Genomic DNA, 27,767 nt, shown 5'->3' with positions numbered 1-27,767 from the left:
GAACCTGACTGTACTTCCTGGATGGGACCGCGGGCAACCTCAGGTCTAACGCTCAGGGGACGCATTCCTTCTCACCTCTCACCAGGAGGGTCTCTTGGGTTATTTTCTGCTAATTGTTTCCATGTTTTCAAGAGATTCATTTTAAAATTGGGCCTCAGCCCACCTCTCAGCTTTATGCAAGATGGTAGGCGCTCGATGGCTCTGTTTGCCATTGTGGGAAGAAGCACATTCTTAAATGTGATTGTGACCAAGATAATCCTAGGACAGTCTATTAGCTTTGAGGACGTCACTTTGCCTCCTGGGGTGTTCACGCCAAACAGGCAGTTACCTTCTCCATGAAGAGTCTCATCACAGTCCATTCCATTCTTCAACTAATCCGCTTCATGCCTGGCTATTCTCCTATGTACCCGGTCCTGCACACATAGCAACGGCAGCTACGCTTCAGCCTGAGTGTCCAGCTCTGTGCGGGGCGCTGGGAATCAAAGACGAATGACACAGCCCTGGAGGAGTGGACATCCTTACGCTGTATGTGGCTGAGACCACCCCGTTCTTCAGTCACTACCAGAATCCGGGTCAATACGCATACGTTCCACTGGGCCAACTGGTCAACCAGCCAACTGGTGCAGTGGTCTAAATTGACTACAGTGAGCTGTCATTTGACCGGTCCATTTAATTACAAATGTCAACTGGCTGATTCCAGCAATCCCTGTCCCTGCCTGGTACAGGGAAGATGCTCAAGAGTGAAATGGTCTTGTCTAGGAGGTACTGGAAAATCCAAGTCCAGTGGAAACGGCTAGAAGCATCTCCAGACCCTGGCTCATCTGGGGGCCAAAGGGAGCTTCACCCGGCTCGGCTGCGCAGGGTCTGGCTGCTGAGAGGACTGTGATCACCGCAGGCGGGGTCTGCTGGAGGTGTCTCAGTTTACCCAACGTGGTCTGAGGGAAAGACAACATGCACCCCCACGGCACACACGAGTATTCTGGAGCGGGGCAGGTGGTCACCTGCCATGGGTCTGAGAGTGGTGGGCCTTTGCACGTGTTCCCAGGTTACCTGTTCCCTTTTGTAGATTCCGCACTAGCCCCAAACCTTCTGATGAGCCTTGTTTTCTGGGGGCTCTGAAAAGGGGTGTGGAGCCCTGGATTCTCCATGACCATCCTTGCTTGAATTAGTACATGAGTGTCCATTCTACATGAGAATCTATTGTGTTTGATTTGTGTGCTGGAGATCTTGTTTGCCCTGTCCTGGTGCCCTGTCCACCCCTGTCCACCTGCTCTCTGCCCCTGCAGGCTGGCCACTACACACTGTGTCAATGGCCTGTCTTTCCTCTGATTCTGGTTGGGTTTGGCCAGTGGGAGGCACTGGGGCAGTGGCAGTGGCTGCGTTCCTCTAGCAAAGGCCCCAGCTCCTCGGCAGCCCTTTCCCTCTAGCTCCCTTTCTGGGGTCTGCATCTCCTCTGCTCAGCCCTGGAGGCCAAGGGGTGGTGGCAGCTCCCCACCGTTGGTGGCCCTGGGAGCTCCTCGAGCCCTTGCTGGGTCCCCCTCAGCCGGCCCGCACCTTGGAAATAGCTCCTCATTAAACTATTCTCCATCACTCAACTGGAGGGGCCCGATTCCAGTTCAGCTGATCAGACGAAGGGTGGTTTGGTGCCCCAAAGTTGAAGACCAGGCCCTGGAGTGGGCTATGCTCCCCCACCCCAGGTACTGCCCCCCAGTGCCGTGAGGGCGAGTGGGGAAGAAAGCAGGCCTCCTCCTAGAACACCACCTTTTCAACTACCCATTTGTCATCCAAATAAGTCCACTTTGACACGTTGAGTCTTTGTTTTGAAACAGCACTTTCAATCACTGTCTGGATTGAAAATTCAGAAGATTTTCTTACGGAAAGATTCAAGGATCCCAGAAAACTTCATCCTCATTTTCACCCAGGCCACCAGCCCACCGCGTGTCCTCAGGTGCAGAGAGCAGACACTTAGCAGGCCCCACTCTGTCTGGGCCCTGGGGCCAACTCAATTCTCCCGTAAGACATGGCTGTGAGGGCTCAGGTCTGGGAGCAAAGTGGATCGGGATCCATAGAAGCTGGAGGAACCAGGGATTCCTTCCTCAGAACCAGGGATGTCAGAGGCCCCTCTGGTCCCTGATGCCTTCACAGAGGAGCCTGTGGGCTGATCCTGGAGAGGAAACCCGGGTCCCGATGGGGATGGGAGGTACCCGAGGCCTCAGCTGGTCGGTGCCAGGCTGGACCCAGAACTCGCCATCTGTAGCCCTGTGTCCCCTGACGGAGCCTGTGTCAAAGGGGTTGTGGCCCACTGAGCACCCCGTGAGAGTCCTTCATCGCCCCCTTGGCTACAAACTTGGCCTTGCTCAGGATGAGTGAGAAGGACCGGGGAGGGCGAGCCAGCCCCGCGAGGGGACCCGGTCCGAGGCGGGGGGCTCTGGACAGGCGCGGCCCACCCGAGTCACTCCAAGTGCTGGTCTTCCTCGCTCAGGAGGCCGCCTGGGGGCAAAAGCCACCAAAGTGCCCAAGGCCCATCCCCCGAAGTCCCTGCAGGACCCCCGCCCCTGTGGGCCCCCATCTGGGGACCTTCACTGTGATGAAGAGTCTCCGTTTGGAAGCAAAGCGCCCCAAGAAACAGGGGGAATCCTGGCTTTGCTGCTCACCTCCCTGGGAAGCCCTGCTGCCCTCTCTCCCCCCAGCCCCCAGGCAGGTGGAAGGACCCTCTCTCCTTCCCCCCACACCCCACCCCCTTCCCTCAGAGCCCCTGTGGGTGCTGCCCTCCTGGGGCTGACGCAGAAAAAGCTGGGTCTCCTTTGTCCCCAGAAACAGTCTTTGGAAACAAGGTGCCAACGTAAGGCTGGGGGCAGGGAGAGCAGAGAGCCCACCCGAGGCAGCCCCATGTGCCTGAGGCCCAGAGAGGGTCGGCTGCCAGCCGTGGTCACACAGCTGTGGGACAGGCAGACGCAGGGCCCCCAGGGCTGGGCGCTGACCCCACCTCAGGCCCTTTGCTCTGTGCCGCCCACCCCGTGCAGGAGCCTCAGCTTCCCGGGCCTCCGCATCACCCTCACCCGTGCAGGTCCTCCCAAAGCCACCAGTGGGACACACAGCCAGGAGCGGCCAGCATTCAGAGAGCACGGGAGTTCTCTCAAGGCTCCCCTGGCCCTGGGCTCCTTCCTCTGAGGTCTCAGACACCCCACGGGCAGGGGAGCTGCTTCTCCCATCCACACAGGCTTCCAGAGGCCCAGCCCTTCCCGCTGGTCAGCTCAGAGTTTGGCGTGGTGGCTGCGGAGACCGAGGCTGTGTCCTCTGACGTCCCCTGGTGGCCCGAACCCAGCCCAGGCCCTGGAGGGGACGGCGCCACTTTGGTTCACAAACCACAGTGAAAGGGGGCCGTCCCCCGGGGCGGGGGTTCAGCCGGGCCCGCTCCGGGTGCGCCGACGGGCGGCTCAGGGCTCCTGGGCGGGCCCGAAGGGCTGGGTCCACTTGGAGACGTCCAGGAAGACGGCGGAGGCCCCATGGTAGAGCCAGAGGCGGGGCAGGGAGCCGAGGCGGGTCCAGGCGTCGCGCCTGGGGTCATAGGCCTCCATTTCCACGTGGTAGTCGCCGTCCATGCCCTGCCAGCGGCCGCCCGTCGCGTACAGCGCATCCCCCAGCGGCACCAGCGCCCCGTTCTCGTGCAGGCTGTGCAGGGACTGCACCTGTGGACGGTCCTCAGTCAGCGTCCAGTGGGCGGCTGGAGGGTGGTGGCGACGGTGCCCTCGGGGTGGGACGGGGGGGCATGCGGCCCGCACCCCATCCAGGGCACCAGCACACCTGCTGCCTGGGACCTCGCCCCGGCTGCCCCTCCAGGACCCTTCAGACTCTCCCTTCAGTGGAGGGACCCCACTACTCCCCTCTCCACCCTACGTCTCCCAGGATGATGCTTCTGGCCCCCCCTTTCTCTCTTAGGCCTGAATTGGCTCACATCTGAAGCCGGGGAGTCAAAGGGGGTGGGAGATGCGGAGGCCTGACCCCAGGGTGAGGGCTGGGCTGCGCCTCTGATTCTCGGCTGTTCTCTCTCTGAGGGAACAGATGTGGCCTCAGCCCTGACAGGTGCCCCATGGGACCCATCGCCCTGCCCCTGCACCCCTTGCCTCAGCCCGTAGCCTCAGGGGTGCCCTGGATGGGGGCTGCGGGGTGAGGGCTGAAGATGCAGGCCCTTCTGGAAGAACCTGGGAGGGCAGGAAGAGAGAGGTCTCCCGGCGCAGACAGCGGCGGGCGGCAAACCCCCAGGCCTGGGAAGGGCCAAGTGGAGCCCCACAGCCGGACCCCAACCCAGAACCACGCTGTGCGCGGGGACGGACCCGGCCGACGGGACCCAGGAAGAAAGCGCCAGCCTGGCAGGGTCCTGCCTGCACGTGTTCGGCGCGGTAATGGGGGCCTCCGGTCAGCTGAGCGCTGACGCCAGGGGACAGCTGCGGACAGCAGGACCACAGAGGCCTTGCCGTTGCCCTGCTGGCCCAGCTGGGGCTGAGGCCACCACGGGCTCCGGGCACTGTCCCTCCTCCTTCTCGGGAAGAAACAGGGAGAAAGGCCAGGGCTCCGCTGCCCCCAGGGGTCCACCCACCGCCCCCTCCCCCGGGCTTGATGGAAGAAGGAGGTAGTAGTAGCGGCAATGAGGGGGATGGGGTGCCTAGGGATGGCTGCTCCCCGCTTCCACAGCTCAGGAGTCCCCTCCCTGGCTCGACCGCCCCCAGGGCCGGGAGACTCACTCCCCCTGGGCCCGGCCAACACCAGGAAGGAAGCACTGTTTCTGAGTCCACAGGTCCCTGAGTACCCCTCCCCGCCGGCCGAGCCCGGTTTTGCCCCCTGAGGAGGAGGACAGGCGCTGTGCGCTGGGGACAGAGCATCCTCTGTGACCAGCAGCCCGGGGTCCTCGGCGCGCCCATCCACAGGGGGCCTCTGGGCTCCTGTGTCTCCATTCACTGTCCCCACCTCCCCTGGCGGCGACACCCCCAGACCCCACCGTCCCCAGGCCTGCTCTCTGCAGGGTCGGGGGTCCAGGTGGGGGTCTCCCCGGGAGGTGAGGCTGGCTCACCTTCTGCCACAGGTTGGTCCCGGGGTCGTACACGTAGACCTTCTTGGTATTGTCCCCCACCAGGTAGAGCGCCCCGTGCAGCGTGGTGCAGCGCGGCGAGGACAAGTACTTGGGGAGGAAGGGCGAGGCAATCACACTCCACGCGTCTGCGGGGACACACCCCAGCCCGGGTCACCAGGCAGCTGTGCGGCCAGGGCTCCTGAGGGGGCCCTTAGCCTGGCACAGAGTCTAGAGCCCAAGCCGGCGCCCAATGTGCCTTGGGGGTCCGGGCCACCGCTCCTCCCCAGGAGGCCAGATCCAGGCAGATGCAGCAGCCAGATAGCTTTCAGTCCCAGGGCTGGGTTTCCCTGTCCCCCGCCCTGGGCCCTCTGCCCCCAGCCCCCTATACCTCTAGGCTGAGACGGAGCTGTGGCTCTGAGCTGGTGACCCCCCTTGTCCCCTGCCGCCTTGGTCCCCTGCCTTCCTCGACTGTCCCATCCGCCGCTGATGGGGCCGTGGCGGCCCGCGCCCTGCCCCCCTCGGCCTCACCGACCCCTGGGGTCTCCACCCTCCCACTCACTGAGGTGGGATTCCCACCTACCCCTCAGCCACGCTGGGAGGGACTGGTGGCCCGGCCCCGGCCCCTCCCTGTGCCCCATGCCCCCTCTCCCCAACCTGTGACAGGATTGTAGCACTGCAGAGCCAGGGCGTTGTACTTGCAGGCGCTGGAGCCCACCAGGTAGAGCCTGCCCTGGCAGCCGGCCGCCGAGAAGTTGCTGACGTACTTGAGGGCTGGGCTGATGGGCGTCCAGGTGTCTGTGTAGGGGTCATAGCTCTCTACCTCTACAACATCCAGAGTGGTGCCTGCAGGGGAAAGGGGCGGAGGTGTCAGGGCTGCAGGGGGCTAGGATGAGGGCAGGTTCCCGGAAACGTGGGGTCTGGGGCTCTGTAGAGGCCGCAGGGACCACCCCGGGTGCCCCAGGAAGGGGAGGGCAGGAGAAGAAGAGGGCACGGCCTTGAGAGGCAGGTGACTTATCCGCATTTTACAGAGAGCGAAGCTGGGGCTCGGAGAGGTGAGGGTGTTTGCCCAAGGCCTCACCTCCAGGAAGTGGCACGAGGGTGGGTGCCTGGACCCAGGACTGCCCGACTCCAGAGTGGGCAACGGGGCCTCGCGGCCTGAGCCCAGACTCGCTGGACCTTCCAGAGCCCAGGGCGCTTGGAGAGGTGCCGGTGGGGCCCCCAGGAGGCCACCACCCCCTGACCCCTCACGTGCTGGGGGCCCTCTGTGGGAGAGAGGAAGTCAGCACCCAGGCAGCACCTCCACCCTGGACGCGACAATGACATGGACCAGCCGTGGGTGGGAGGGCTTCCTGCTCTCCCTGGAGCCCACCTTGGGCTCTGAGAGCCTGTGGACCCTGAGCCGCCCTGGGCCCTACGCCACGTGCTCTCTACCCTCGGGTCAGGGGTGCGGCAGCCACGGAGGGCAAAGGGGCCGGCCAGGACAGGTGGGGCACCTAGGACGGCCTCAGGGCCAGCTCGTCATCCCCAGAGGCCTTGGGAAACTCGCACACGCGTCCCATGCCTCAGTACTCATCTAACCATTAGCGTCTCCTTGCAGCGGCTCTGGGGTGTAAGGCGGATAAGGTGGGCTGGGCTCAGGCTGAGGGCGTGGTGTGGGCAAAGGTGACAGCAAAAGGCGGCACGGTGGGTCCCCTCACCCCACGGACGTCACCGAGGTGACCCCGAGCTGAGGGCTGAGCCCAGGTTCTGGGATGGGAGTGGTGGTCCCTGCTGGCAGCTCGAGGCCCCGGCTCCTCACGGGTCCCTTTTGGGGACCGACTCCTTGTCCCGTTCTTGCGTCCCTGGAGCGCTCAGTCACCCTGGGGCCGGCCACCAAGGCTCCCGTCTGAGCCTCACCCCGATGCCCAGGGAGCAGTGGTCCAGGTGTGGGGTCCAGGGGCTCCCAGGCGGCAGAGGGTGAGGAGGGGCCGGAAGGAGGCGGGAGGCGAGGGGAGGGAGCCTCACCGCCAATGGCGTAGATCTCCCCGTTGAGCGCCGCGCTGGCATGGTTCGTCCGGGCCTTCAGCATGGGCGCCACGGGCCTCCAGGCGGCCTCCCTCAGCCGGAAGCACCAGACCTGCGTCGTGGACCAGGTGTCCGTCTTGCTGCCCCGAGAGCCCCCTGCCGGGAGAGGCTCTGTCCGCGAGAGGGCCCCCCAGCCTGGGCTCTCCAGGGTCCCGCCCGCTTCCCCCCACGCCAGGCCTCCGTCCTGCTGGACACTGGGCGGGGCGTGACCGTGGTGGCATAGTCTCTCCATGTGACTTGGACACCCCAGAAACAAGCGGGACAAGATCAGTGGTTTCAAACCTCCACCGGTGGAAGCTTTTTTTCTCCATCAAACCTTACAAGGACCCCCCAACTTCTAAGATATAAAGCAGAAGACTGGCCCCAGCACCCTCCATCACACAGTTCCTTCTGGGGAGGCCCCGGCTGTAGGACAGAACGCAGAACGGTTCCCTGCACCCTCGTGTGCATTTTAAATGCCCTTGTTTTCACATGATGGGGAGGTCTGGAAGAGCCTTGACTAAACGGGCAGGGATCCCACTGAGTGGAGGGCGAGGGTTGGCTCCCACGGGCATCACGTTCAGGGCTCAGATCTGCTCTGTGGATTAAAAGCTGCTGGGAGCCTGGCTCAAGGTGGGGAGCGCCCGCCTGCCCACCTGTCACGTAGACGTCGTTGTTCAGCGCCGCCAGAGAGAAGCCCCACTTGTGGCGGTCAGGGAAGTCTGGGAGCGCCATCCACCTCTCTGGCAAGAAGAGAGAGGGGTCAGGGTGGCTGGGCTCACTGCGGGGGCCTCTCGTCCCCGCTCTAGGGGTGCAGAAATGTCCTCTCACCGGCGGGGAGGGCCGGGGCTCAGCTGGGGGCAGAGGTGGGGGAGGACACCCGGTGGGGTGAGGCTCGAGGTGGCCCCAGGTGCTGTGTGTGCCTCAGGCTCGGCTCCGGGGGACCCCTGGTGCCCCACGCCGCCCTCAGAGCCCGGCACCCAGAGGGGACACCTGACTGCGCCCAGGGTGTGCCGGGAAGCGGTCTAGGCTCCAGAGGCCACAGGTCTCACCCTGGCCCTGCCGCTGACCCCACGGACCCCTGACGGATCTTTTGGAGTCGGGTCCCACCTCAGGCAGATGGAGGAGTGGGTCAAGGGACCTGATCACTAGCCACGGGTGGGTTATGACACAAGCATCATTCATTCACTCATTTCCCATCCGCTCGTTCACCCGGAGCACCTTCCTGCCCACGGCAGCGTGGAGGGGGTCAGACACGGCCACGGAGCAGGCAGGGCGGGTCCAAATCCCAGCTCTCCCGCGCCAGCAGTGTGGCCTCGGATAAACCCCGGCCTCGGTTTCCTCATCTGTAGAATGGGGCTAATTCCCATCTCTCGGGGGTGTGGGGACTGACTACAGGAGACTCGTCTGTTGGACGGCAGCTGCTGTTAAAAGTACGGTTCCTAATGTGAGGGATGGGGTAGTGCCTTCACGAAGCCACGTGAGGTAAACTGAAGCAAGAGGTGAGAAAGGGCTTTGAAAAAACCAAAATGAGGCAATAAGTGTGGCAATGGTTAAGTCCTATAATGGACATATTTTGGGTGCTTGTGGGAGGCTGTGGGAGAGACCTGGGCCTCGGGGATGTCCCTGGGTGGACTTTGTTTACTGTTTATGACAGTCTTCAGGACATGTGAAACCCCAGGCTTCGCCGGGTGCCTGCCCGCTGGGCAGGGACTGCGTGTCCCCCTGACTCATGTCTGTGTCACCCCAGGGTGGGGACTGCCCAGCGGTCACCAGATCTTTGCCTGCCAGTGACCCCTGCCCCTCCCCTCGGGGTCTGAGGGACAGCTGCTCCCGGGCTCAGCTCCTGACGTCAGCCCCCAAATCCCTTCTCGTCAGCCCCTGACTTGGGACAGCTGGCCTTGGACTTCCTGGAGCCCGCCAGCCGCTGACGCCATGGGGGTGGTGGCCACCTCAGTGCTTTCCAAAGAGCTTCCTGGGGCCAGCGTGGCCCTTCCGCCGCCCTGCTGCCCTCTCAACCCTGCTTTCCTGTGGGTGGGGGAAAGTGACGGGGCTCCCGGGCAGGAGAGGGCTCATCCAGACGGCAGGCCTGGCCCCTCTGCCCATTGGCTCCTTGTTACAAAGGCCATCTCACAGATGAGGAAACCGAGGCTCAAGGAGGCGGAGTGACCCGCTCAAAGGCCGGAATCAGAGCCCCACGGGGCCGGCCGACCCAGAGCCTGAGCTCTCACTCCCCAGGCTGCCTGCACCCCCGCCCTCTGGCCTCCCGCCTGGGACCTGGTTCCACTGGGCGCACAGGGCAGGGGTGCAAAGAGGAAGCAGCGGTCAGGCCGCCCTCGCACTCCGGCCGGCGGCCACCTTCCCAGGCTATGCCGTCTGGGCGGCAGGACCCTCTACCCAGGGCCCCGGGGCCCAAGGTTAGGGCCGTGGCTGGAGGGAGAGGGGGCCGCAGCGCCCCCCACGGTCAGCCCCCCTCCCCTGCGGGGGCCCCGGTTTCCTCCGCAGCCCCCCCATCCCGCCCCCGCGAGGCCGGTGGGTGCCCCGCTCTCTGTGCAGCCCGCGTCGGGGTGCGGGGACCACAGGGCCCGTGCCCTGGGCGCCGGGACGGGCACTCACTGGCCTTGGGGTCGTAGAAGGCGAAGTTGCCAGGGCGGGGAAGCAGCTGCCCGGCGCCCTCCTCCTCCTCCTCCTCCTCTTCCTCCAGCGCCCGCCCGCCTACCACCACCAGAACCTCCTCCGGCTCGCGCGGGAGGCCCAGCAGCGCCTGTGGGGCCGGGAGGGCTGGGGTCAGAGGCGCCGGGGCGTTTGGCGGCAGCCGTGGGTCCTCCGCGTGGCCCTGTGCCCGGGCGGGCCGAGCGGCAGTGCGTGCGTGCCCGGCTGTGCTTGTCGTGGGTGTGCGCACTCCCACGCACACGCGCGCACGCGCACACGCCGTGCCTGCGGCGGGCCGGCGCCGGAAAGCGGCGCTCGGGAGCGGAGGGGCGGGGCAGCAGGTCCTGGTGTGCCTGCGCGTGGGACCTGCTCGCTTGGAGCGGCCCTCACCCGCCCTCGGAGCCGAGGCCCCTACGTCTCCCCAGCCCCCTCTCCCCCGGAGGTCGCGCTGGGGTGGCCCAGCAGGGAGTGCTGGGCCGTTCCTACCTGGGAGGGTCAGCGGCCAGCGCCCAGAGCTCCCAGGATCCCCGGGCCCCACCGTCTCTCAGACCTGCCCTTCCACCACCCGCAGTCACAGGCTGACCACCTAGTGGGCGGGCTCCTAGCTGACTGCAGCACGAGGCCGCCCTCTGGGCCTGGCGGGCCTGGCGGGGCAGCGGTTAGCATTTGCCACCACACACCCCGCCGCTGGCCTGAGCCACGTCTTTGTCCCCTGACGTGGCTCCTAAGAAGTCCTTCCGAGCAAGGCTGCCGGGCAGCGGACAGACTTCGCCTCCCATGGCCCGTCGCTGCATTGGGGCCTGTCCACCCAGTGGGCCCACCTCCAGCACAGATAGGAGATTGCACCCGCTAAACGCTTGAGCAGCTTCCTAGGGGGCAGGTGGTGGCCGGCTGCCAGGCTTGTCCATGCTTCTTGCCTGGGCACAAGCTGTGCCATCTTCCTGTACTATTTTCCCCCTTGCCAAGCTCCTTTCCTCCCTCGAAAGCCCAGCTCAGATGCTGCCTCCTCCAGAGAGCTCTCCATGACTGCCTGACCCTCTGAGGATGCCCACAGTCCAGCAGCGCTGGCCTTCCTCGTGCTGCCTTAGGTGTGTTTCCAGTTTGTCCCCACCAAGCTGTGGGCTCCTTCAAGACGGGTTGGAAGTGACCACTTCCAGGGTCCCTCTCCCCTCATGTCCAGGGTACGGCACACACAGGGGCGCAACCTGTACTTGGGGGTGAACTGAGACCCCCTCACAGGGAAGCGGCCCAAGGGAGGCAGAGTCGCAAGGTTGGGGACACCCCTGTCATACTGTCTGTCCCCATGCCGGTGGGGTTTCTGGAGCTCCTCTCCCCGCTCCCCACCCGTCACTCACCCTCTCGTGGCCCTGGGACAGGGCCTCCCGACAGGCCTCCGACTCCTGGATCAGCGGCTCCGTGGCCAGCAGCTGCTGCACGCGGGGCCGGGGCACGGCGTCCAGGTGCACCAGGCCGAGCAGCTCGGGCAGGTGGGTGGCCCGGGCCTGGGGGTCGTGGCGCACCCAGCGCAGCAGGGCCTCCAGCCGGCTCTGCTCCGGCTGCACCTGCAGCAGGTCGCCGGCCAGACAAGTGGCCAGTCGCTCCTGGGACAGCTGCAGAAACTCCTCCTCCTGTGCCACGGCCTCAAAGTTCTCCCGCAGGAAGGCCCAGGCCTTGGCAGCCACGCCCAGCAACCCCTGCCGCTCCCCAAACTCGCAGATGCCGAGGCAGTTGGTGGCATCCAGCTGCTGCTGCAGGTAGCGGCCGCAGACCTTCTGCACGGCGGGGAAGTGGAGGCGCGCGGCCGTGCGGGTCAGCGCCTCCACGTTGCCCTGAGTGATGGTCAGCCGGCCCGTGTACACGAAGTCCACCAGCTGCGCCACCACGGCAGGCTCCATGTCCCTCAGCTCCACACGCGCCGAGAAGCTCTCGGCGAAGTCGCCCGCGAACATGGCGTGGAAGTAGGGGCTGCTCAGCGCCAGGAGCCCCCGGTGGCAGGGCAGCTCCCGGCCACCCACCAGCAGCGTGACGTCCGCCAGCTTGGGCTGGGAGCGCAGCCGCCGCAGGCCGTCCAGCATGTCCTGGGCGTGCGAGGGCAGGTGGAAGTCCAGGTCGTCCACGTGCCACACCATGACTGCGCGGCCACCTACTCGCGGGCGTCCCCACGGCTCCTAGGGAGGGGAGCCCGCACGGTCAGCCACGGGGACGGTCTCGTCGGCCCAAGTCACCCATCCCCCAAATCCCCCAGTGGCCTCCTCTGCTCCCAGATCCCACCTTGCTGGGGAGGGCTTCGGCATTTGAATCGTTTCTGCCCCCTGGGTCCTCCCTGGCCGTGACCTTGCTGGGTGACCTTGGGTGAGCCACGCCCCTCTCTGATCCTAGCTTCATCTGCCGATTAAGAGGCTGGCGGTGAAAGGGGCCGAGGGGTCACCTCCCCGCAGCAGCTTGTGCTGTCACCGTGCCCCCCATGTGCCAGGCCCCTCCTGAGCTTTGCACAAATACTCATCACTCAGCCCTCTCCGCAACCCCAAGAGCTGGGTGCTGTTTGAGTCCCTTTTACAAGTGGGGAAACAGAGGCCAAAAAGGCTCAGGTCGCTTGTCCAAGACCACACAGCTCAGACGTGGGGGACCCAGGCTCGGGGGCCTAGGCCCTGAACCCCCAGGTTACACGTTGCTGGCGTAGGTTGGTAAAGATAAGCAGTCAGGGCTTCCCTGGTGGCGCAGTGGTTGAGAGCCCGCCTGCCGGTGCAGGGGACACGGGTTCGTGCCCCGGTCCGGGAGGGTCCCGCATGCCGCAGAGCGGGAGCGGCTGGGCCCGTGAGCCGTGGCCGCTGAGCCTGCGCGTCCGGAGCCTGTGCTCCGCAACGGGAGGGGCCGCAACAGTGAGAGGCCCGCGTGCCGCAAAAAAAATTTTAAAAATAAATAAAAAAGCAGGCAAAGGAAATTTTCTGGAGGGCGGTCACCATTCAAATTGCCTGATTCAGCAAACCCTTTTCTGGGTTTATTTAATGATATGCATATTTCTTTATGATCTTCTGATATTTTTGCCCTAAGAAAACTGCCCCAGAGAAAGAGAAGTTCTGCACAGGTGATCTCACCCCGAGTTACCACACAGCAAAAAAGCTGTCTGTCCACCAGGGGGCAGCTTCGGACCCATCAAAGCGAAGGCCAGGGCAAAATGCTGGGTCAACCAAGAGCCATCAAAGTGACAAAGCCCCATAAGGCGAGCCGAGCACCACGGATGCCCCGGGCGAGTGTGCTGTTGGTGGGGGCTTAAGCAGGGAAGCACTCGAGGAACCCACCTAGGGGCCCAAGGACCTGCCTGGGCTCTGCCCAGACAGGACTGGTAGGGAGCACTGGTCAGTGTCCATCCTGCCTGCCCCAGCGGTCTCTCTGGCCAGGATGAAGGCGGCCTTTCCCTCCCAGGGGAGCGCAGGAGATCAGTCAGGCAGCCACCACCCCCAGGCCTCGCGTTCCCCTCATTGCTGTGTCCCCGCTGTGCGGGTATTGCAGCCCCGGGGACCAGCGGGCCAGGGCACTGAGCACCTTCCCATGGGGCCTCAGGTTGTCTGCTGACACTTGCTGCCTTGCAGGTCCACCAGGGGGGCCGGTGCTTCTAGAGGGTCTCAGAGCCTCCACCCAGTGCCTGCCAGGCCAGGAGAGAGGAGGCCAGGGTGGGCAGGACACCAAAGGGCCTTAACCCGGCTCTGGCCAGGGGCTGGGTGCTGTGGCCCTGGCTGCAGTCAGAGGTGTGGTCCAGCCTCCCCCGGCCCACCCTCGCCCTCTTCCCCAGCCAGGACCTGGAAGGAAGCAGGCCCGCTGAGCCCCTACCCCGCGCTGAGGGGCCTGGCCTAGCCGGTGTGCAGGGGCTCTCCCAAGCGCCCAGCGCTGTGATCTACAACCCACTGAGCTGTCCCACTAGAACACACCCTCCCCTTCTGGTCCCGGCCCTGGTCCGCACCTCCCCTTCCCATCTGCCCACCCAGCCCTACCTCTCAGTCGGCACCTGGACCTTGTCTCAGAACTCAGGCTGGAGAGCAGGACTGCCCAGCCGGCCAAGGGGTATGGAGGGCCTGCTGGGATATGACCGGGCTGGGCAGGGTGGCCACGTGGGGATGGAAGCGTATTTTTAGCCTCTGTCAGTGTCGGGAGGGAGGGAGGGAGGGAGGGTGGCCAGTGGGGGAAGGAGAGAGGTGACAGCTCTTCCTGGCTGTCCTCTCTGAGAGCCCACACTGGCCTGGAGCCTCCTGTGACCTCCCTGAGCCAGGCCAGATGGCAGGAAGCACCCCGGGGCAGGGGCGAGTCCGGGCTTACCCCCGCCTAGTGGTATTTGGCTGACGGCGGGGTCGGGGCACGGCTCCCCCCACTTCTGTTTCTTCATCTGCAAGAAGGGGACGGTGAAGCCTGAGCTGCGGACTCAGGGGCCACACGGAGCCCCCAGTTCAGGGCTTGGGTATCCCGAGCACCCAGCAGGTGCCAGCTTCCCTGTGGTTATTGACAGGTGCCCACGTGGCCTCTTATTCTCCGTCAAGTGGGAAAAAGTTATAATCATGAAGAAATGTGGGTTGCTCACCAAAGACTTTCAAAACCTGGGGTCCCTGGTGGCGAGGAGTCTCGGTGATAAAGGAGGGGCCCAGAGAGGTGCCCGCCAGGCTGGTAACAGGGTCGTGGGGTCCCAAGGATCTGTCCCCTCGTACTGTGGCCTTGGCCTCCCTGCCCTGTTGTCTTCGTTAGTCGTGAGCATCAAAGATGGCTAAGAAATGGGATCGTCTACAAATACAGCAGCTGCGGCTTGCAGCCTCCCCGGAGTGGGGGGTCCCTGACGTCTGGGTCTCCGTGGGGCTCTGGAGCCACAGGCCCTGACTGAGTCTGGGCTTGAACCCGAGGAGCTGAGAGGGTATCTCTCATGCCAGCCGTCAGAGGAAAGCTTCCCGGCCCAGGGCCTGCAGGTACACAGGAGAGAAGCCTGCAGCCTGGTGAGGCCAGGCGGGGGCTCTACCTGTCAGCCCCTCCTTCCTGTACCCGCGTGGGCCTTACCAGTGCAACCATTTTCTAGGCGTGCTGCGACGTGGAAGAGTCAGGTAGGGCCGAGGCTGACAGAGACCTCCTGACACCCACTAGGGATTGGCTTGATGCTCTTATGGTGCAGAGAGGCCCGGGGGTCCCAGGGTGACAGTCTCACTGCTGGCAAGATTTGGTAATTTCCCAATTTTCCCAATTTCATGACACCTCGCGTCTGAAACAGATGGCTCTGCTTCCTGCTGGGGTGCTGGTTGTGAGCTGGGCGCCACAGTCTCTGCTCTCGTGACGTGAGAACCCAGTCGTTACACACATACTGCAGTGATTGCCTAGTTGATAATACAAGGTTCACAAGGTCCTTCCATACTTTGCTCACTCCCGGGTTTACTGAATCCATGCTTCCCTCCCCGGCCCAGCCCGGTCATATCCCAATTCAGGCCAGTCCAGTCATAGCCCAGCCCGGCCCAAGGCCCTGCCCCCTGCCCCCAGAGAGTCCCAGGACTTTCCCCCTCGCCTCGGCCATCAGCCTCATGCCCAGGGCCCTCATGGATGTCCCCACCTCTCGCTGGGTCCAGGGCCATCCTGGGGAAGGCGCTGGAGGGGAAACAGAGTTATTGGTCTCGCCTCCCAGCCCCACTGTGTTTGCAGGCAGAACGCGAAGGGTTAAGGCGTTCCTGGCTCGGGCTGGAGGAAATGAGGACAGGGGATTCTGATGACAGGCCACTGTCACAGGCAGCCGCCTCCCCTCGTGTGCCAAGAAAGGAGGTCCTTCGGGGACCCAACGCCTCGGATGACAGGTCAGTTTGGGGAACTCGAAACCAGGGGCTCAACATATCCTCATCATCAGATTCCTACTGAGTGGTGCAGTTTTTAAAAATACGCTGCTTGTTTCTTTTTATGATGATAAAAACAACATGTGTTCATTGTGGGAAATTTGCAAAACACAGAAAAGTACAAAGAAGAAAACTGGTAGAAGAAAATCCCCATGAACGCACGGCCGTTAGAATGACTGCAATGTGTTGTGCGTCCTGTTTTATCACAATATTCTATCATGAGCATTTCTGATGTGATTAGTCTTTGAAAATATGACTTTGGGGGCTCCCCTGGAGGTCCAGTGGTTAAGATTTCGCCTTCCAAGGCAGGAGGTGTGGGTTCGATCCCTGGTCGGGGAGCTAAGATCCCACATGCCTCGTGGCCAAAAAAACCCAAAAAAACCAAAAAACCACAAAGCATAAAAGAGAAGCGATATTGTAACAAATTCAATAAAGACTTTAAAAAAATGGTCCACATCAAAAAAGAAAATACGATTTTTAATTTCATCATAAAGGGAACATATCACACTTTAAGAAGGTGGAAGTGACACCCAGTCGGTCCTATTAATGGACGTGTGAGTTGTGTGCCGTTTTGGACTATGATAACTAGTACGGTGTCACCTCTGTGATTACTCCCCCAGAACAGATTTGGAGAGTGAGATCACCAAGGTTTACAGCTCGATGTGTGGACAAGAGGGTCGTCATCTTGGGTGACGGAGGCACTTTCTCCAGCAGGAGGTAAAACTGTCCCCTACACTTGGCCCGGTGCCTTCACGCCGTGAGGTCCTGCTCAACCAGACCCATCCACCCCCTCGGTCTTACATTTTTTTTCCCAAAATAGTTACCAACATTCTTTGTACTGTTATTAATAATTCCTTCTTTCCCCCACGGATTTGCTGCAGTGCCTTTATCTCAAGGGCAAAGTTTTCTGTGTGAAATATCTCAGCTTCCTCTCTTCTGGTCTGTTGATCTGAGTGACCATATTCTGGGGTCAGAACCACCTTGTTTCATGGACTATTGCTTTATAATTATGATGTCGTCATATTTGAAATGTAAGCCTCTTTGTTAGTCTTCTATTTAAAATCAGCTAGTCTGTTGTATTAGTTAGCTATTGCTGCATAACAAATGACCCCAAAGTCTAGTGTCTTAAAACAACGAACATTTATTATCTCACACAGTTTCATGGTTCTGGGACCACTTTAGTGGGTGGTTCTGCCTCAGGATCTGTCCTTAGCTGGCTCCAAGGGGCTGGCCGGACTGCAGTTGTCTGAAGGCTGGCCTTGGGTGGGGGCCCACACGGACCTCCCCACAGGGCTGCTCCGAACATGGCGGCCAGCTTCCCCCAGAGATAAGACAGCAACAAAGATGGGAGTCTTTCATAACCTACTTGGATGTGCTGTCTGTGGCTTCTGCCGTATTCTGAGTACAATGTGGGAGGGACTCCAGCAGACGTGCTTCCAGGAGGTGGGCTTACTGGAGGCCTTCTTGGAGGCTGGCCTCCACAGCTGGCTTTGTTCATGGTTTGCTTCAAAAGAACTTTAGAGTCATTAAAAAATAGTTTGACTTTGCCTAAATCTATGCATTGATAGTGAACGGCTTACACTATTCCCATATTTTTCCCACACAGCTTTTTCTTCATATTTGTCCTGCACATATTTATAAGCCGGGGAGAGAGACGGGGTTCCCTTTCTCCAGTATTTTCCCGACTCTTCTGGAAGCCCCTGGTTTTGCACCTTGTTTTGTGTCTGGTCACCTCACAGCCTCCGGATCCCTACGTAGTGGCTCCGGGGTCCTCGGTGAGCTTTTGACAACTGGATGTCAGGATTATAGGGACCAAACAGGCCTCCCAGCTGCACGTGTGGCCTTGCCAGGGCCAGCCCTTGCCTACTGCAGGGGACACCTGCTTCCCACAGGAGAGTTGCTAGTGGCCCAGGGGTTCCCAGGTCACTGAACATCAGAATCACCTAGAATATCTTTAAAAAGAAACGCAGCTTTATCGGGCCCAGCCCAGGCCAAGGGACTCAGAATCCCCGGGGCTGCTCCCAGGACACCCTGTTTTTATAAGAAGGACCCCAGGACGCAGAGAGTCCGCAGAAGGGCATTTGGGGAGTCCCCCGTGAGCGCCAAGCGGAGAAGTCCTCTCCTCCCTTCCAGGCCTCAAGCTTGGGTCTGAGCCCCCCGCCTCGACCCCTGCCCGCCACTCACCTTGAGCCCAGGCCCTCCTGGCCCCCAGGAGACTGCGGGCTGCTCCCAGCTGGCTTTGGCGCGGTCCCTTCGCCGGGAAAGTGAGGGCATGGAGGGACTTGCCCAAGGCCACAGTGAGCAGGCAGGGACGCCGTAAGTTGGGCGCGCTGGGCCCCCGCGCAGTGCTCTCCTGAGCGCCCCGGCCAGCAGGCGACCTCTGGGACTGCGCTCTGTGTCTGCCGCCCGCCCCCCTCGGGGCCTCCTCTGAACAACAGTGTCCTGCAGGAGGCACACGGGGAGACAGACATCGGAGTGCCCAGCACCTTCTGACCCCCGGCCCCCGGGCTCACCGCAGCCCCCTTGGACCTGCACCCCACCAGCCTGGGCAGCGGAAGCGCCCTGCGGACCAGCCCTCGTCTAGCTCCAAAGGTTGGGTTTTGGGTCTAAGCGCCAGGGCCTCACGACGGCAACGGCGTATGCGACGTCCCAGCTGCCTGGGGTTGGTGCCCTGCTCGTTAGAACCTGCTCCTTAAAATACCGACACAGGCTGGTGTCACTGTCACTCCAGGACAGAGACCCCCCCACCCCCATACGGGACCTCGGTCCACCCTCACCAGGACCCTGGGAATGGGCGGGCGATGCCATTCCCCCTTTTTACAGATGAGGACGTGGAGGCTCTGTGGGGCTAAGGCTGCTGTCTCTGTTGTTTCGGCCAAGCTGAGCTGAGGACTGGGGTCTCGGTGCCCACCAGGTGGGGCCCTCTCTCTATGGGCACAGGTGGGAAGGCCGGCCAGGAATGGATCTTTATTTAGCCAACTCACGTCCGGTGTCCGCCCTGCAGGAGGGTCTGGAGCTGGAGCCATTGCCAGCGCCGCCCCCCTGCGCGGCCCTGGCAGCTCCGATTGCCTGACACCCACGACTTTATATCTTCCGGATCATCCCTCCCTGTGGCAGCCTCAAGTCAGCTGGCTGGGAGGACCCCCTGTTCCATCCCACACCTTGTCTGAGCCCTCCGAGCTCTGTAGGCACGTAGGGACACCACAAGAGACCCCTATCCCAACGGGTCTGTCTGCAGGGAGGCGGCGGCCCGGAGGAGAGTCCTGAAACCTCTCCCCACGCACTGCCTGCTGGGGCCGCGGCCCGGCTGCAAGACACCTCTCCCCTAAAGCCCCTGCCTTCCCTCCCTGACCCGGAGAATTCGGGAGTCTGGTCTCTTGCCCGTCGAATCCCGTTCTCTCCGACTCCCGGCTCCTCTGCCACTTCACGGGTGGGGAAAGGGGACAGCAGAGGGGAAGGGGCATGGCCCAAGGTCACCAGAAGGAACGGAGGCAGGACCCGAGGAGGGCAGACAGAGGCTCAGGACGCGACCAGAGCCACCGGCACCAGAGGGACTGAGGGAAGGGACACCCAGGCGACTCTGGAAGGAGGACCAATGGGAAACACGGGCTGGAGTCACAGGTGCCTGAGGGAGGACCAGGCAGAAGGGCGTGGGGCCGAGATGGCAAGTCGTCCAACTTCGGGGCCGACTGGGGGACTGACTCTCGGGCCAGCGGCGAGAAGGGCTCTGAAGCTGGTTCCTGCCACGGGGCAGACCTGGAGGGTGGCACCTGGCACGCTGAGGATCCGCCGGCCTGCCCTCAAGGCTCACCTGGCCACCAGGTGGGCGAAAGGAAAAGAGAAGCGAGGACCAAACCCACACCGGAAACCCCGCCGGGAGGAAGGCAGGCTGCCGGCCCATCTCACTCCCCGAAGCTGAACATCTCGGCTTCTTTCTCCTTCCAGAAGGCGAAGCTCCGGTCGATGTAGCCACAGATGTCCTCGCTGTTGAAGCTGCCCCGCTGGGGGCCGGACCCCAGCCTCTGTGCCGCGGGCCCGGGGCCGCCGCTGGGGCCGGCGTGGGGCGGGGGCCGGAGCGGGGTCAGGCCCGGCTTGCGGCCAGGCTCTGCGCCCCAGGGCGGACTGCGGCTGGAGCCGAAAAAGCGGGCTTTGATGTCCTCGAAGCCGTCGGTCCAGGCACGGCGGCCGGCAGCCACCTCGTCCGTCACGGCCTTGTGGAAGGCGCGCGCGGCCTCCCAGCCGTGGGCGCCCAGGTGCTCGAAGACCTCGAAGCAGAGCAGGTGGCGCATCTTGCGCTCCTCCGCCGGCAGGTCGCACTCCAGGAGCTGGAAGTAGCCCAGCATGAAGAGGTCCAGCGTGAGGCTGCCGTAGGGCACCGGCGCCCCGTCCACGTGGGGCAGGAACTGCTCGGGGGACAGGGGGCCGCGGGGCCGCCGGCTCAGCCGCCGCAGCTGCCGGGCGGGCACGTGCGCCAGGATGGACTTCCAGTTGCCCAGCAGGTGGGCGATGATGCTGCGCTGCTGCCACAGGTGGCCCAGCCGCGGGCTCTCGCTGGACGGCGGGGGGGGCAGCCGAGGGCCCCCCGCCGCCTCCCGCCCCCGCGGCTCCACGCGCCGGGCCTCCAGGGTCCTGCAGGCCACCGTCTTCAGGGCCGGCGTGTAGGCCGACTTCTTCCAGTGGCCGAGGAAGAGCGTGACGATGCGCTCCTTGCGCAGGCTGGCGGCCAGGTCTGGGCCAGGCACGGCCGCCGCCTCCGACGGGGCCTCCTCGCAGCTGATGCCCGAGTCGCTGGCCTCCTCCACGTCGCCCGGCCCCGGCTCCCCTCCGATCGGGCCGCCGCGGGGCTGCAAGGGGGAGGGCCAGCAGCCTCTCAGGCACGGCCCCGGCTGGGGCCCCAGCTCACAGGGGCCGGGGCTCGGGGGGCAGGGCCGGCCGGGGGCTGACTCGAAGTTGCCACGAAGCGTCCGCACCGACACCCCACACTCCTGGATCTCGCGCTGGGCCTCGCTCCTCGGAGGGCTGGCTGGGGCCTCCCTGCGGGCCTCCAGTGGGGGCCTCTCCTCGCCCTGCACCAGCCCGTTCACGCCCTTCAGCAGCAGGGACAAGCTGCGCACCAGCCGGGCGACGTGGCTGCACCAGAAGGGTAGGGGCTGCGCGCCGGGTGTGGCCTGCGAAGCCCCCACGGGGCCCTCGGGCTCGACCTCGGGGCTGGGGGCCTCCTCGCCCTCCAGCCCGGGCGCGGGGGGCAGGAGATGGCTGTTGACAGTGATGCTGACCAGGGGCGCAGGCAGCAGCGCCTGCAGCTCGGCCGCCAGCCGGCCCAGCTCGCTCTCGTACTCCTGGCAGCGGCGCCGCAGCTGCAGGTCTGCGATCTGCTTCTCCAGGTACACCAGGTCGTCCTCGGTCAGCAGCTCCCCGAAGGGGCCCAGGATGGCCTGGTGAGTCTGCGAGTACCGCCAGGCCGCCTGCTCCGCGGCACCCGCGCTCCCGCCGTCGTCCTGGGCACAGGGAGGGCAGCTCAGTGGGGCCACAGCCCACGTGGCGAGTTCCTGCTGGACACAAGCTCCCCTGGGTGGCCTGGGCCCGGGTACCCCCGGGAACCCCAGCCCAGCGCCTGGACACCCTCTGGCCGCTGCCTGGACTCAGAGGGCACACGAGGCGAGCGGCCAGCCCCGTTCCCGAGCCTGAGGCTCAGGGCAGTCACCCACCCCGGCGGGCCCAGCCTCCCCCTCAGAAGGGGTAAGGGCGCCTCTGCTCTGCCAGCACCACGTCCTCCTCATCTCCTCAATGGTGATCTCAAAGACTCTCTCTCCCCAGAGCCCCCCAATCCCTCCACAGAGCCTTCTGCGGTTGGGCGGCAGCCCTAAGGATGGGCGGCCTCAACAGCTCCGCCCCCAGTTCTCGCAGCGCGTGGGCAACTTCGCCCCAAAACACCGCCCCTCGGGGCTTCCCCTGGCACCAGGATACAGCTCTGCCCCCAGCGCTCACAGTTTGCGGGGGAGACGGACACAGAGAGCCTCCGAGCTGGGCTCCCTCTGGGTGCAGCTCTGCGCCCACCTGATGCCTTCTCCGAGACCCCTGACGGAGGCCCTGCATCTGCCCCGTTTCACAGGTGAGGGGGCTGAGTTGCCACCTGGTTGCCAAGAGGCCCGGGATTGTCTGGTGCCAGGTGGCACTCTGCACAAGTAAGTTCTGATTCCTTGTCCCAGGAGGCCGGGGGGAGGGGAGCAGGCGCTGGGGACAGCTGCTGCCCTGGGCAGTGTCCGGCCCACAAGGGTCGGGCACAGGCACTCGCAGCCGGCCAGGCTGTGACCGAGCCAATCTCCTCCCCCTTCGGTCTGTCCTTCCTGTTTCCCGGAGTTCTTCCAACCCTCGGCCCTGCCCCAGGGTCAGATTCCATAGGGCTTCCAGGCTGCGGCGGGATGTCGCGCCCACCCCTGCCTTGCTCCACCCTCAACCCCATGGGTGTCCATCCCGGACTTCGAGAACCGGCTGGGCCATTAGACCAGCGTCGCCCAACACTTCTGAGCTGAGGGGATGGCATGCCGAAAGCTGCAGTGGCCATTAGGCACCTGTGGCTACGGCAGTGAAACGTGGCTAGTGCAGCTATAGCTGAGGGGCAGGGGGGTTATTTTTATTTCATTTAAATTCATTTAAATAGCCACATATGGCGGGCATTATTGTATTGACAGGGCAGCTCTAGACCAAGGGTGCAGGATACATCATTCAGACAAAATTGTATCCCTCCGGGATAAGGCTCTAGAACGATGGTCCACATGGTATAGCCAGAGGGAGCCTGTTGAAATCCAAGTCAGATCACAGCCCTTCCCTGCTCAGATTCTCAAAGGTTCCCGCCAAGGTAATATCTGCCTGACCCCTCTCTGACCTCACCTCTGCCCCCCACGCCTTATTCACTGTGCTCTGGCAGTACCAGTAGCAGCCTCCTCCTGCGCCTCCCTTGGGCCAGCCCATCCATGCCTCAGGACCTTTGCACTTGCTGTTCCCTTTGCTCCCAATCACTTGTCCCACATCCCCATAGGGCTCCCCTCTCACTTCCTTCTGGCCCCTGCTCAAGGCCACTCCCCAGAGGGGCTGCCCCTGAGCACCCGGACGGAATAGCCCCCTCGCCTTTTCACTGCTTCGCTTCTCTCCTTAGCACTTGGAACCACCCTCGGGGCAGCTGCCCAGTCACCCCGCCTTCCCTGCTGGAATATAAGCACCAGGGGGCGGGGCTGGTCTCCTTCACTGCTGAGAACAGAGCTTGGCACATGGTTGGGCACGGGATACAACCGTTAGATCCAAGAACACGTGGGTACCACATCGTTAGAGATAAAGGGTTACAGGTGAAGGGACACAGCCCTCTGATCTGGTTCAGCTTCATGGTCCGGCAGAAGAGGAAGCTGAGGCCACAGAGGGACACGCCGTGGGGTTCCGGGTCTCAGGACTCGAGGTGTGTGCTCAGGGACCCCACCTTCCACGTCCACCAGCCAGTACAAAGCCTCCTGCCCCGCGCCTCCGCACTCTACGCTCTGGTCCCACCCAGGCCCCGCCCACTTCCCACAACGCCACGCCCCTCACCCCTCCGGCCCTGCCCTCCAAGACGGGCCCCGCCCCCTTTCAGGCCCCGCCCCCACCCTCGTCCCCGCCGGGCCCCACCTGGGTATCTGGCGCTGGAGCTGCGCCCAGGCGAGCCTGCAGCTTCCGCACCATCACCTGCCGCTTCCACTCGGGGATGGGCCGGCCGCGCTCATCCCGCGTGGGCACCAGCCCGTCGAGGTCGCCCGAGGGCAGCCCGTCCAGCTGCAGCGCGACCAGGCTGTCCGGGGTGCCCCCCGCTGCCGTCTCCGTCCCCTGTGTGGACAGGCAGGTCGTTCAGGGCCCCTATGGGCCTCTGGTCCGGGAGGGAGCGGAGGGGAGGACCGCCCGGGACAAGCGCAGCTGAGGGAGGAGGGGCGGTGGAGGCTGACCAGGTAGGGCAGGGGAGCTGACCACTAACGGCACCCCCAGCCTGTCTAAGTGTGAGTCTTCTGAGGGCAGGGACACCGCTGTGCCCAGGCACGTGTTGGGAGGCCTGTTGGCTGAGAGAGGCAATCAGAGATCCCGCCCAGAGCATGCCATGTGGATGGGCAAACTCGTTTGGGGAACAGTTGCATAGACAAGTCTGGTGGCCAATTCTGGACTGCAGGACTTGTCAGAGCCTTTAATGTGCTGTGTGCACTGTAACTCCACAAGGGGGCAGCACTGTGCAGCGTTTCCCAAACTCAAACAGAGAGTTCCCAGGACCCATTCAGGGAAAGGGTGGGCTGGATTTAGAAGGGGCTGGTGCCCAGAAAGAGGAGGAGTGGGCCGCTGGGAGCCCCCCGAGGAGAAGAGCAGTGGGCGCCAGGCCCACCCTTCCCATGGACTGATGCTTCCTTGTACTGTGACAGCAGCATCTGTCAGGATGAGGGGCTTGGGCCACTGGGACCCCCTGGAATCAGAGAAGTGTCCCTCGTCTACTATGAAGGGGAGACAGGTTGCTTCTGGCCTTGGAATCTCCATCTCCTCAGATGCCAGCCAGTCACCCCAGGGGCCTCCTGGAGGAGAGGGCCTGGCTGCCCCAGGAGTGACCTGGCTGGGGCCTACATAGGAGAACACGGTGAGAAGCCAGCCGGGCTTTGGCTGGGGTGCCTCGGGAGACAGGGATATGGTGGGGGCTCTCACCATTGGGACGGCTGTGGCACTGGTGCTGACCCTCGGGGGTGCTGTGCGGGTCGTGTGCTCCCTCGGAAGAGGCTGGTCAGGCTGGCCGGGCCAGGATGGGCTGAGAGACGCTGCCACTGGAAGGAAGGGGCAGCTGGAGTCAGAGAGGTGGGGGGATGGGGGCAGAAGACCCCGGACCTGGGGCAGGACCAGCCTTCCTGAAGGACCACTGGACTTGGAGCCAAAGGCCCGAGAAGCTCCCTGCCAAGTGCCCTGGCACCTGGGCAAACTCATTCATCCCTGGCATCCCACAGGTGTCCTTGGAGCCCCCTCCAAGCCCTGCCGGTTGGGGAGCCTGCATTTTACCCACCTCATCCCATCCCACAGCCCATCCCCCCTTCCCCAGCCCTTCCTGTAGCCTAGAAGGAGCGAGAAAGGGCATAGGGTTCCGTGGTCTGGGGATCTAATGCAGCCCCATCAGACCACAAACCTGTCCTTTCACCGCTCTTCCCTCCACTAAACACACACACACACACACACACACGCACCCCTAAGTGTGACTGTATAACTACAGCCCATTCCATGAAGCATGCTAACCTTCACTGCACATGGGGCCTGCTGACAGTTTTCATGCTATTCCATGCCATTTCATTTTGCTAAGTGCTGTCACAGCTCCCTAACGGGTGGTGACCTGCAGTTTGAGGACCGTTCCCCTGCCCCCTGCTGGAGTCTCAGGCAACAGCAGCGGACTCGGAAGGCCCCTTCAGACACAACCTTTGATTTCCCTCTGGACAAGCTGAGGCCCAGAGAAGGGAGGAGGCTGGCCGAGATCACAGCGGCAGGAGAGTCAGGCCGCGGGGGTTCAGGGCTCACAGAGAGATGCCCGAGGGCTGGGCAGGAGGCTGTTTAATTGTGGTGATGGAACACGTTTGTCTTCACTTTAAAAAGGCAACAGGAGGGCTTCCCTGGTGGCGCAGCGGTTGAGAGTCCGCCTGCCGATGCGGGGGACGCGGGTTCGTGCCCCGGTCCGGGAAGGTCCCACGTGCCGCGGAGCGGCTGGGCCCGTGAGCCGTGGCCGCTGAGCCTGCGCGTCCGGAGCCTGTGCTCCGCAACGGGAGAGGCTGCGACAGTGAGAGGCCCGCGTATCGCAAAAAAAAAAAAAAAAAAAAAAAAAAGCAACAGGACAATAAAGGAATCCTGGAAGAGCTGGGGTGCTGGCTCATGGGAAGCGTGGTCCCAGCCCTGTCCTCAGTGTCCTGCTTGCCCAGCTGCTGAGTCTGCCGCTTCCCCCCCTCCCCCCAGCCCCTTCGAAGGACCTCGGAGGTGCGGCCAGAAAGGCCAACTCCCAGCACCCACGGCCCAGGCCAGTCCTCCCTGCAGACGTGTACTCACCGGTGGGATCCCCGAGACCTGGGGCCCCTCTTCTTCCATCCACCAGGGAGTGCCTTGCAGCCGACAGCGGAGGAGGGGGGAACGGTGGCGGCGGCGGGGGCGCCATCAGGAGTGGCACCTGGGGGCAGACAGGCCTGGTCACTGGGAGGCCCAGGTGGGCCTCGACTTGGGCTCCCAGGTGGGGGTGGGAGGCATCCAGCAGGCTGGCCCTGGCCCGGTCGCCCTGGGGCTGGGGCTGTGCATCTGAATGGAGCTCGGAGAGGTAAGTTTGCGGGAGTGAGGGGCGGCGCCCCTAGAGGTTCTGTCCACCCCTCCACACCCCTAGGTGAACGAACCCCTCATCTCAAGGCCCGGCTCCCTCTGGAGGCAGCTTAACTCAGCGGCTCTGGGCTCCGGGTCAGGGTCTGGTGTCCCCCTTGCACTCACTCACCACTCCCTGGCCTTATAAGAGACATGTGCACACTTGCACACACACACACACACCCCCTCCCTGACTGTCCCCTGACTGTGCTGAGACACACTGCCTGGACGTGCCCCCTCTCTCAGCCCTGGGCGTAGGGGAAACCACAACGAACTTGGAACTCTTCTCAGCCCCGTACACAGTGCGGCCGTGACCGCGCCTCACAGCAGAGGCGCCGTGCCCAGGACCTACCGTGCAGTGTCTAGGCCACTCTCCCAAGGGCTGCCCGGAGACAGAGGCCACCAACACTGGTCCCCGGCAGCCTGGGGTCAGGGAGGTCCATCAGCCCCAGTCTGGGGCTGCAGGGGCACCGCATGTCACCCCCATGTCTGCCGCAGGTCTGGGGCGAGGCACAGACCTGGCCCGGACCATCTCCCCTGCCCCCAAGCGCTGACTGGCGGGCAGCGGAGAGAATCCTCGACGTGGAGGTGCCCCTGCCCCCTGCGTCCCCGGCTGAGCCCTGCAAGCTCTCAGCTTCTGTGTCTGACCAGTGGGAGCCACGAGTCGAGACTGGAGCACGCAGGCTGCTGTGAGGCGGCGGGCGGTGACAGAAGCGGGACCGCCCTTGGCTCCCTGCCGTCGCCTGTCCCTCCCCAGGCGGCAGAGAAGTTCTCCAGGAGGACGCTAAGCTGTCCTCCAAGGACTCCAGAGCCGGGCTCGCTGCCTTTTGGTGTAAAGCTGAACGTCCAAAGGCTGGCTGGCCATCTTTCAAATGACGTGGCTCCCGGCCGTGTCCCCAGCCGGGAGGGCCACTCACAGCGGTCTCTCTGGGCACCCGCCGCGGGCCGTCGGACCGAAGGTCCTCGCCCGCTCCCTCCAGTGGGCAGCTGTGGCGGAAGGTGGCCTCAGGGCTGCCAGGCCGGTGCCGGAGAGAGAGCCCTGAGCGGGGCAGAGGAGCCGGTTCCAGCCCGCCGCCCCCAGGCGGAACGTGCGGTTTGGCTCCGGCGCCGGCGTCACACATGGGTGGCTTGTGCTGCAGCTCTGTTGAAGGTTCTCCGGTCTCTGTCTTGAAATTCTTAATCAGTTGCTAACAAGAAGCCCACGCTTCCCTTTTGCACTGAGCCCTGCACGTGATGCATCTGGAGCTGCAGGACCAAGTCCCCCGGCCACGCTGAGCGTCCCCTGGCTCACCTGTAGGTGGGCCCTGTCCCTCCCGTGGGCAAGGAGGCACAGGCGTTAGGTGGCCTCCCCAGCCTTGAGGGGGGGCGGTTCCCGTCAGAAGAACCCCCGGCTCTGCAGCCACTGCCCCGGGCCCCTCAGTCACATTCCCATCCAGGGCCCTCGGCCCGCCGGGGCCACAGGGAGGGGAGCACAGCCCAGGCCTTATCTGCCACCGCCCTGCACCTCACACCTCACTCTCTGCAGGAGTCTGTGCCGAGAGCCCAGGAGCCCTGGTCGCGGCAGGGCGGGGAGCGTCCGCCAGCCCCCAGCCGGGAGGAGCTTCGGAAGCGGGTGCTGGGCTGTGAACACGGGAAGCTGTGGCTGTCCCGGGCCGTCGGGGGGCTGTCCCAGCTGCCGCCCCCAGGAGCAGGAGGTGTCGCATTAATATTTGAAGGCTGAGGTGTCAGGTGGCCCGGCGGGCTTGGGCCGGCTGTGGGATCCCTTACCACTGTGCTTTAAC

The 27,767-nt window shown here is 63.7% G+C and overlaps 2 protein-coding genes and 2 long non-coding RNA genes across 8 annotated transcripts in view; 2 read left to right on the top strand and 2 right to left on the bottom strand.

Moving 5' to 3' along the window:
* Positions 1–1,814: 1,814 nt before the first annotated feature.
* KLHL30 (kelch like family member 30) lies at positions 1,815–13,867 on the bottom strand. 3 transcript variants are annotated; one of them, XM_059051168.2, is made up of 8 exons: positions 13,753–13,866; positions 11,119–11,931; positions 9,728–9,875; positions 7,768–7,854; positions 7,073–7,228; positions 5,723–5,911; positions 5,069–5,214; positions 1,815–3,689 (listed from the first exon to the last, which is right to left on the bottom strand). In XM_059051168.2, exons 2-8 carry the CDS (start codon positions 11,890–11,892, stop codon positions 3,438–3,440), a joined length of 1,752 nt encoding a protein of 583 aa, XP_058907151.1. In that variant the 5' UTR covers positions 11,893–11,931; positions 13,753–13,866; the 3' UTR covers positions 1,815–3,437. The 3 variants fall into 3 exon arrangements, with proteins under 3 accessions (XP_058907151.1, XP_066883379.1, XP_066883380.1); XM_067027278.1 differs by lacking the exon at positions 5,069–5,214 and having other exon boundaries at positions 13,753–13,867; XM_067027279.1 differs by lacking the exons at positions 7,768–7,854; positions 9,728–9,875 and having other exon boundaries at positions 7,073–7,184; positions 13,753–13,867.
* A 690-nt stretch (positions 13,868–14,557) lies between these two features.
* Positions 14,558–16,644, top strand: LOC136793646 (uncharacterized). The gene is made up of 3 exons (XR_010839269.1): positions 14,558–14,709; positions 15,428–15,576; positions 16,233–16,644. It is a non-coding gene; the product is annotated as an uncharacterized lncRNA (long non-coding RNA).
* Positions 16,645–16,735: 91 nt separating this feature from the next.
* The window catches only part of ESPNL (espin like), a 30,486-nt gene continuing 19,454 nt past the window's right edge, over positions 16,736–27,767 (bottom strand). For 2 of the 3 annotated variants that reach the window (XM_059051123.2, XM_067027275.1), the window contains 4 exons: positions 25,687–25,804; positions 24,316–24,431; positions 23,269–23,463; positions 16,736–21,110 (listed from right to left, as the gene is read on the bottom strand). In XM_059051123.2, coding sequence (XP_058907106.1) covers positions 19,515–21,110; positions 23,269–23,463; positions 24,316–24,431; positions 25,687–25,804 — 2,025 coding nt within the window. In that variant the 3' untranslated portion in view covers positions 16,736–19,514. Of the gene's footprint in view, positions 21,111–23,268; positions 23,464–24,315; positions 24,432–25,686; positions 25,805–26,338; positions 26,555–27,767 lie in introns of those variants that run through there. The other variant, XM_067027276.1, reaches the window with a different exon arrangement.
* Positions 21,479–25,390, top strand: LOC136793645 (uncharacterized). Its single transcript, XR_010839268.1, has 5 exons — positions 21,479–21,797; positions 22,305–22,471; positions 22,769–23,062; positions 24,045–24,250; positions 25,243–25,390. It is a non-coding gene; the product is annotated as an uncharacterized lncRNA (long non-coding RNA).

The sequence above is a fragment of the Kogia breviceps genome, chromosome 2 (assembly GCF_026419965.1).
Source record: "Kogia breviceps isolate mKogBre1 chromosome 2, mKogBre1 haplotype 1, whole genome shotgun sequence".
Taxonomy (NCBI): Eukaryota; Metazoa; Chordata; class Mammalia; order Artiodactyla; family Physeteridae; genus Kogia; species Kogia breviceps.
This window is presented reverse-complemented; position numbering and strand designations above follow the sequence as displayed.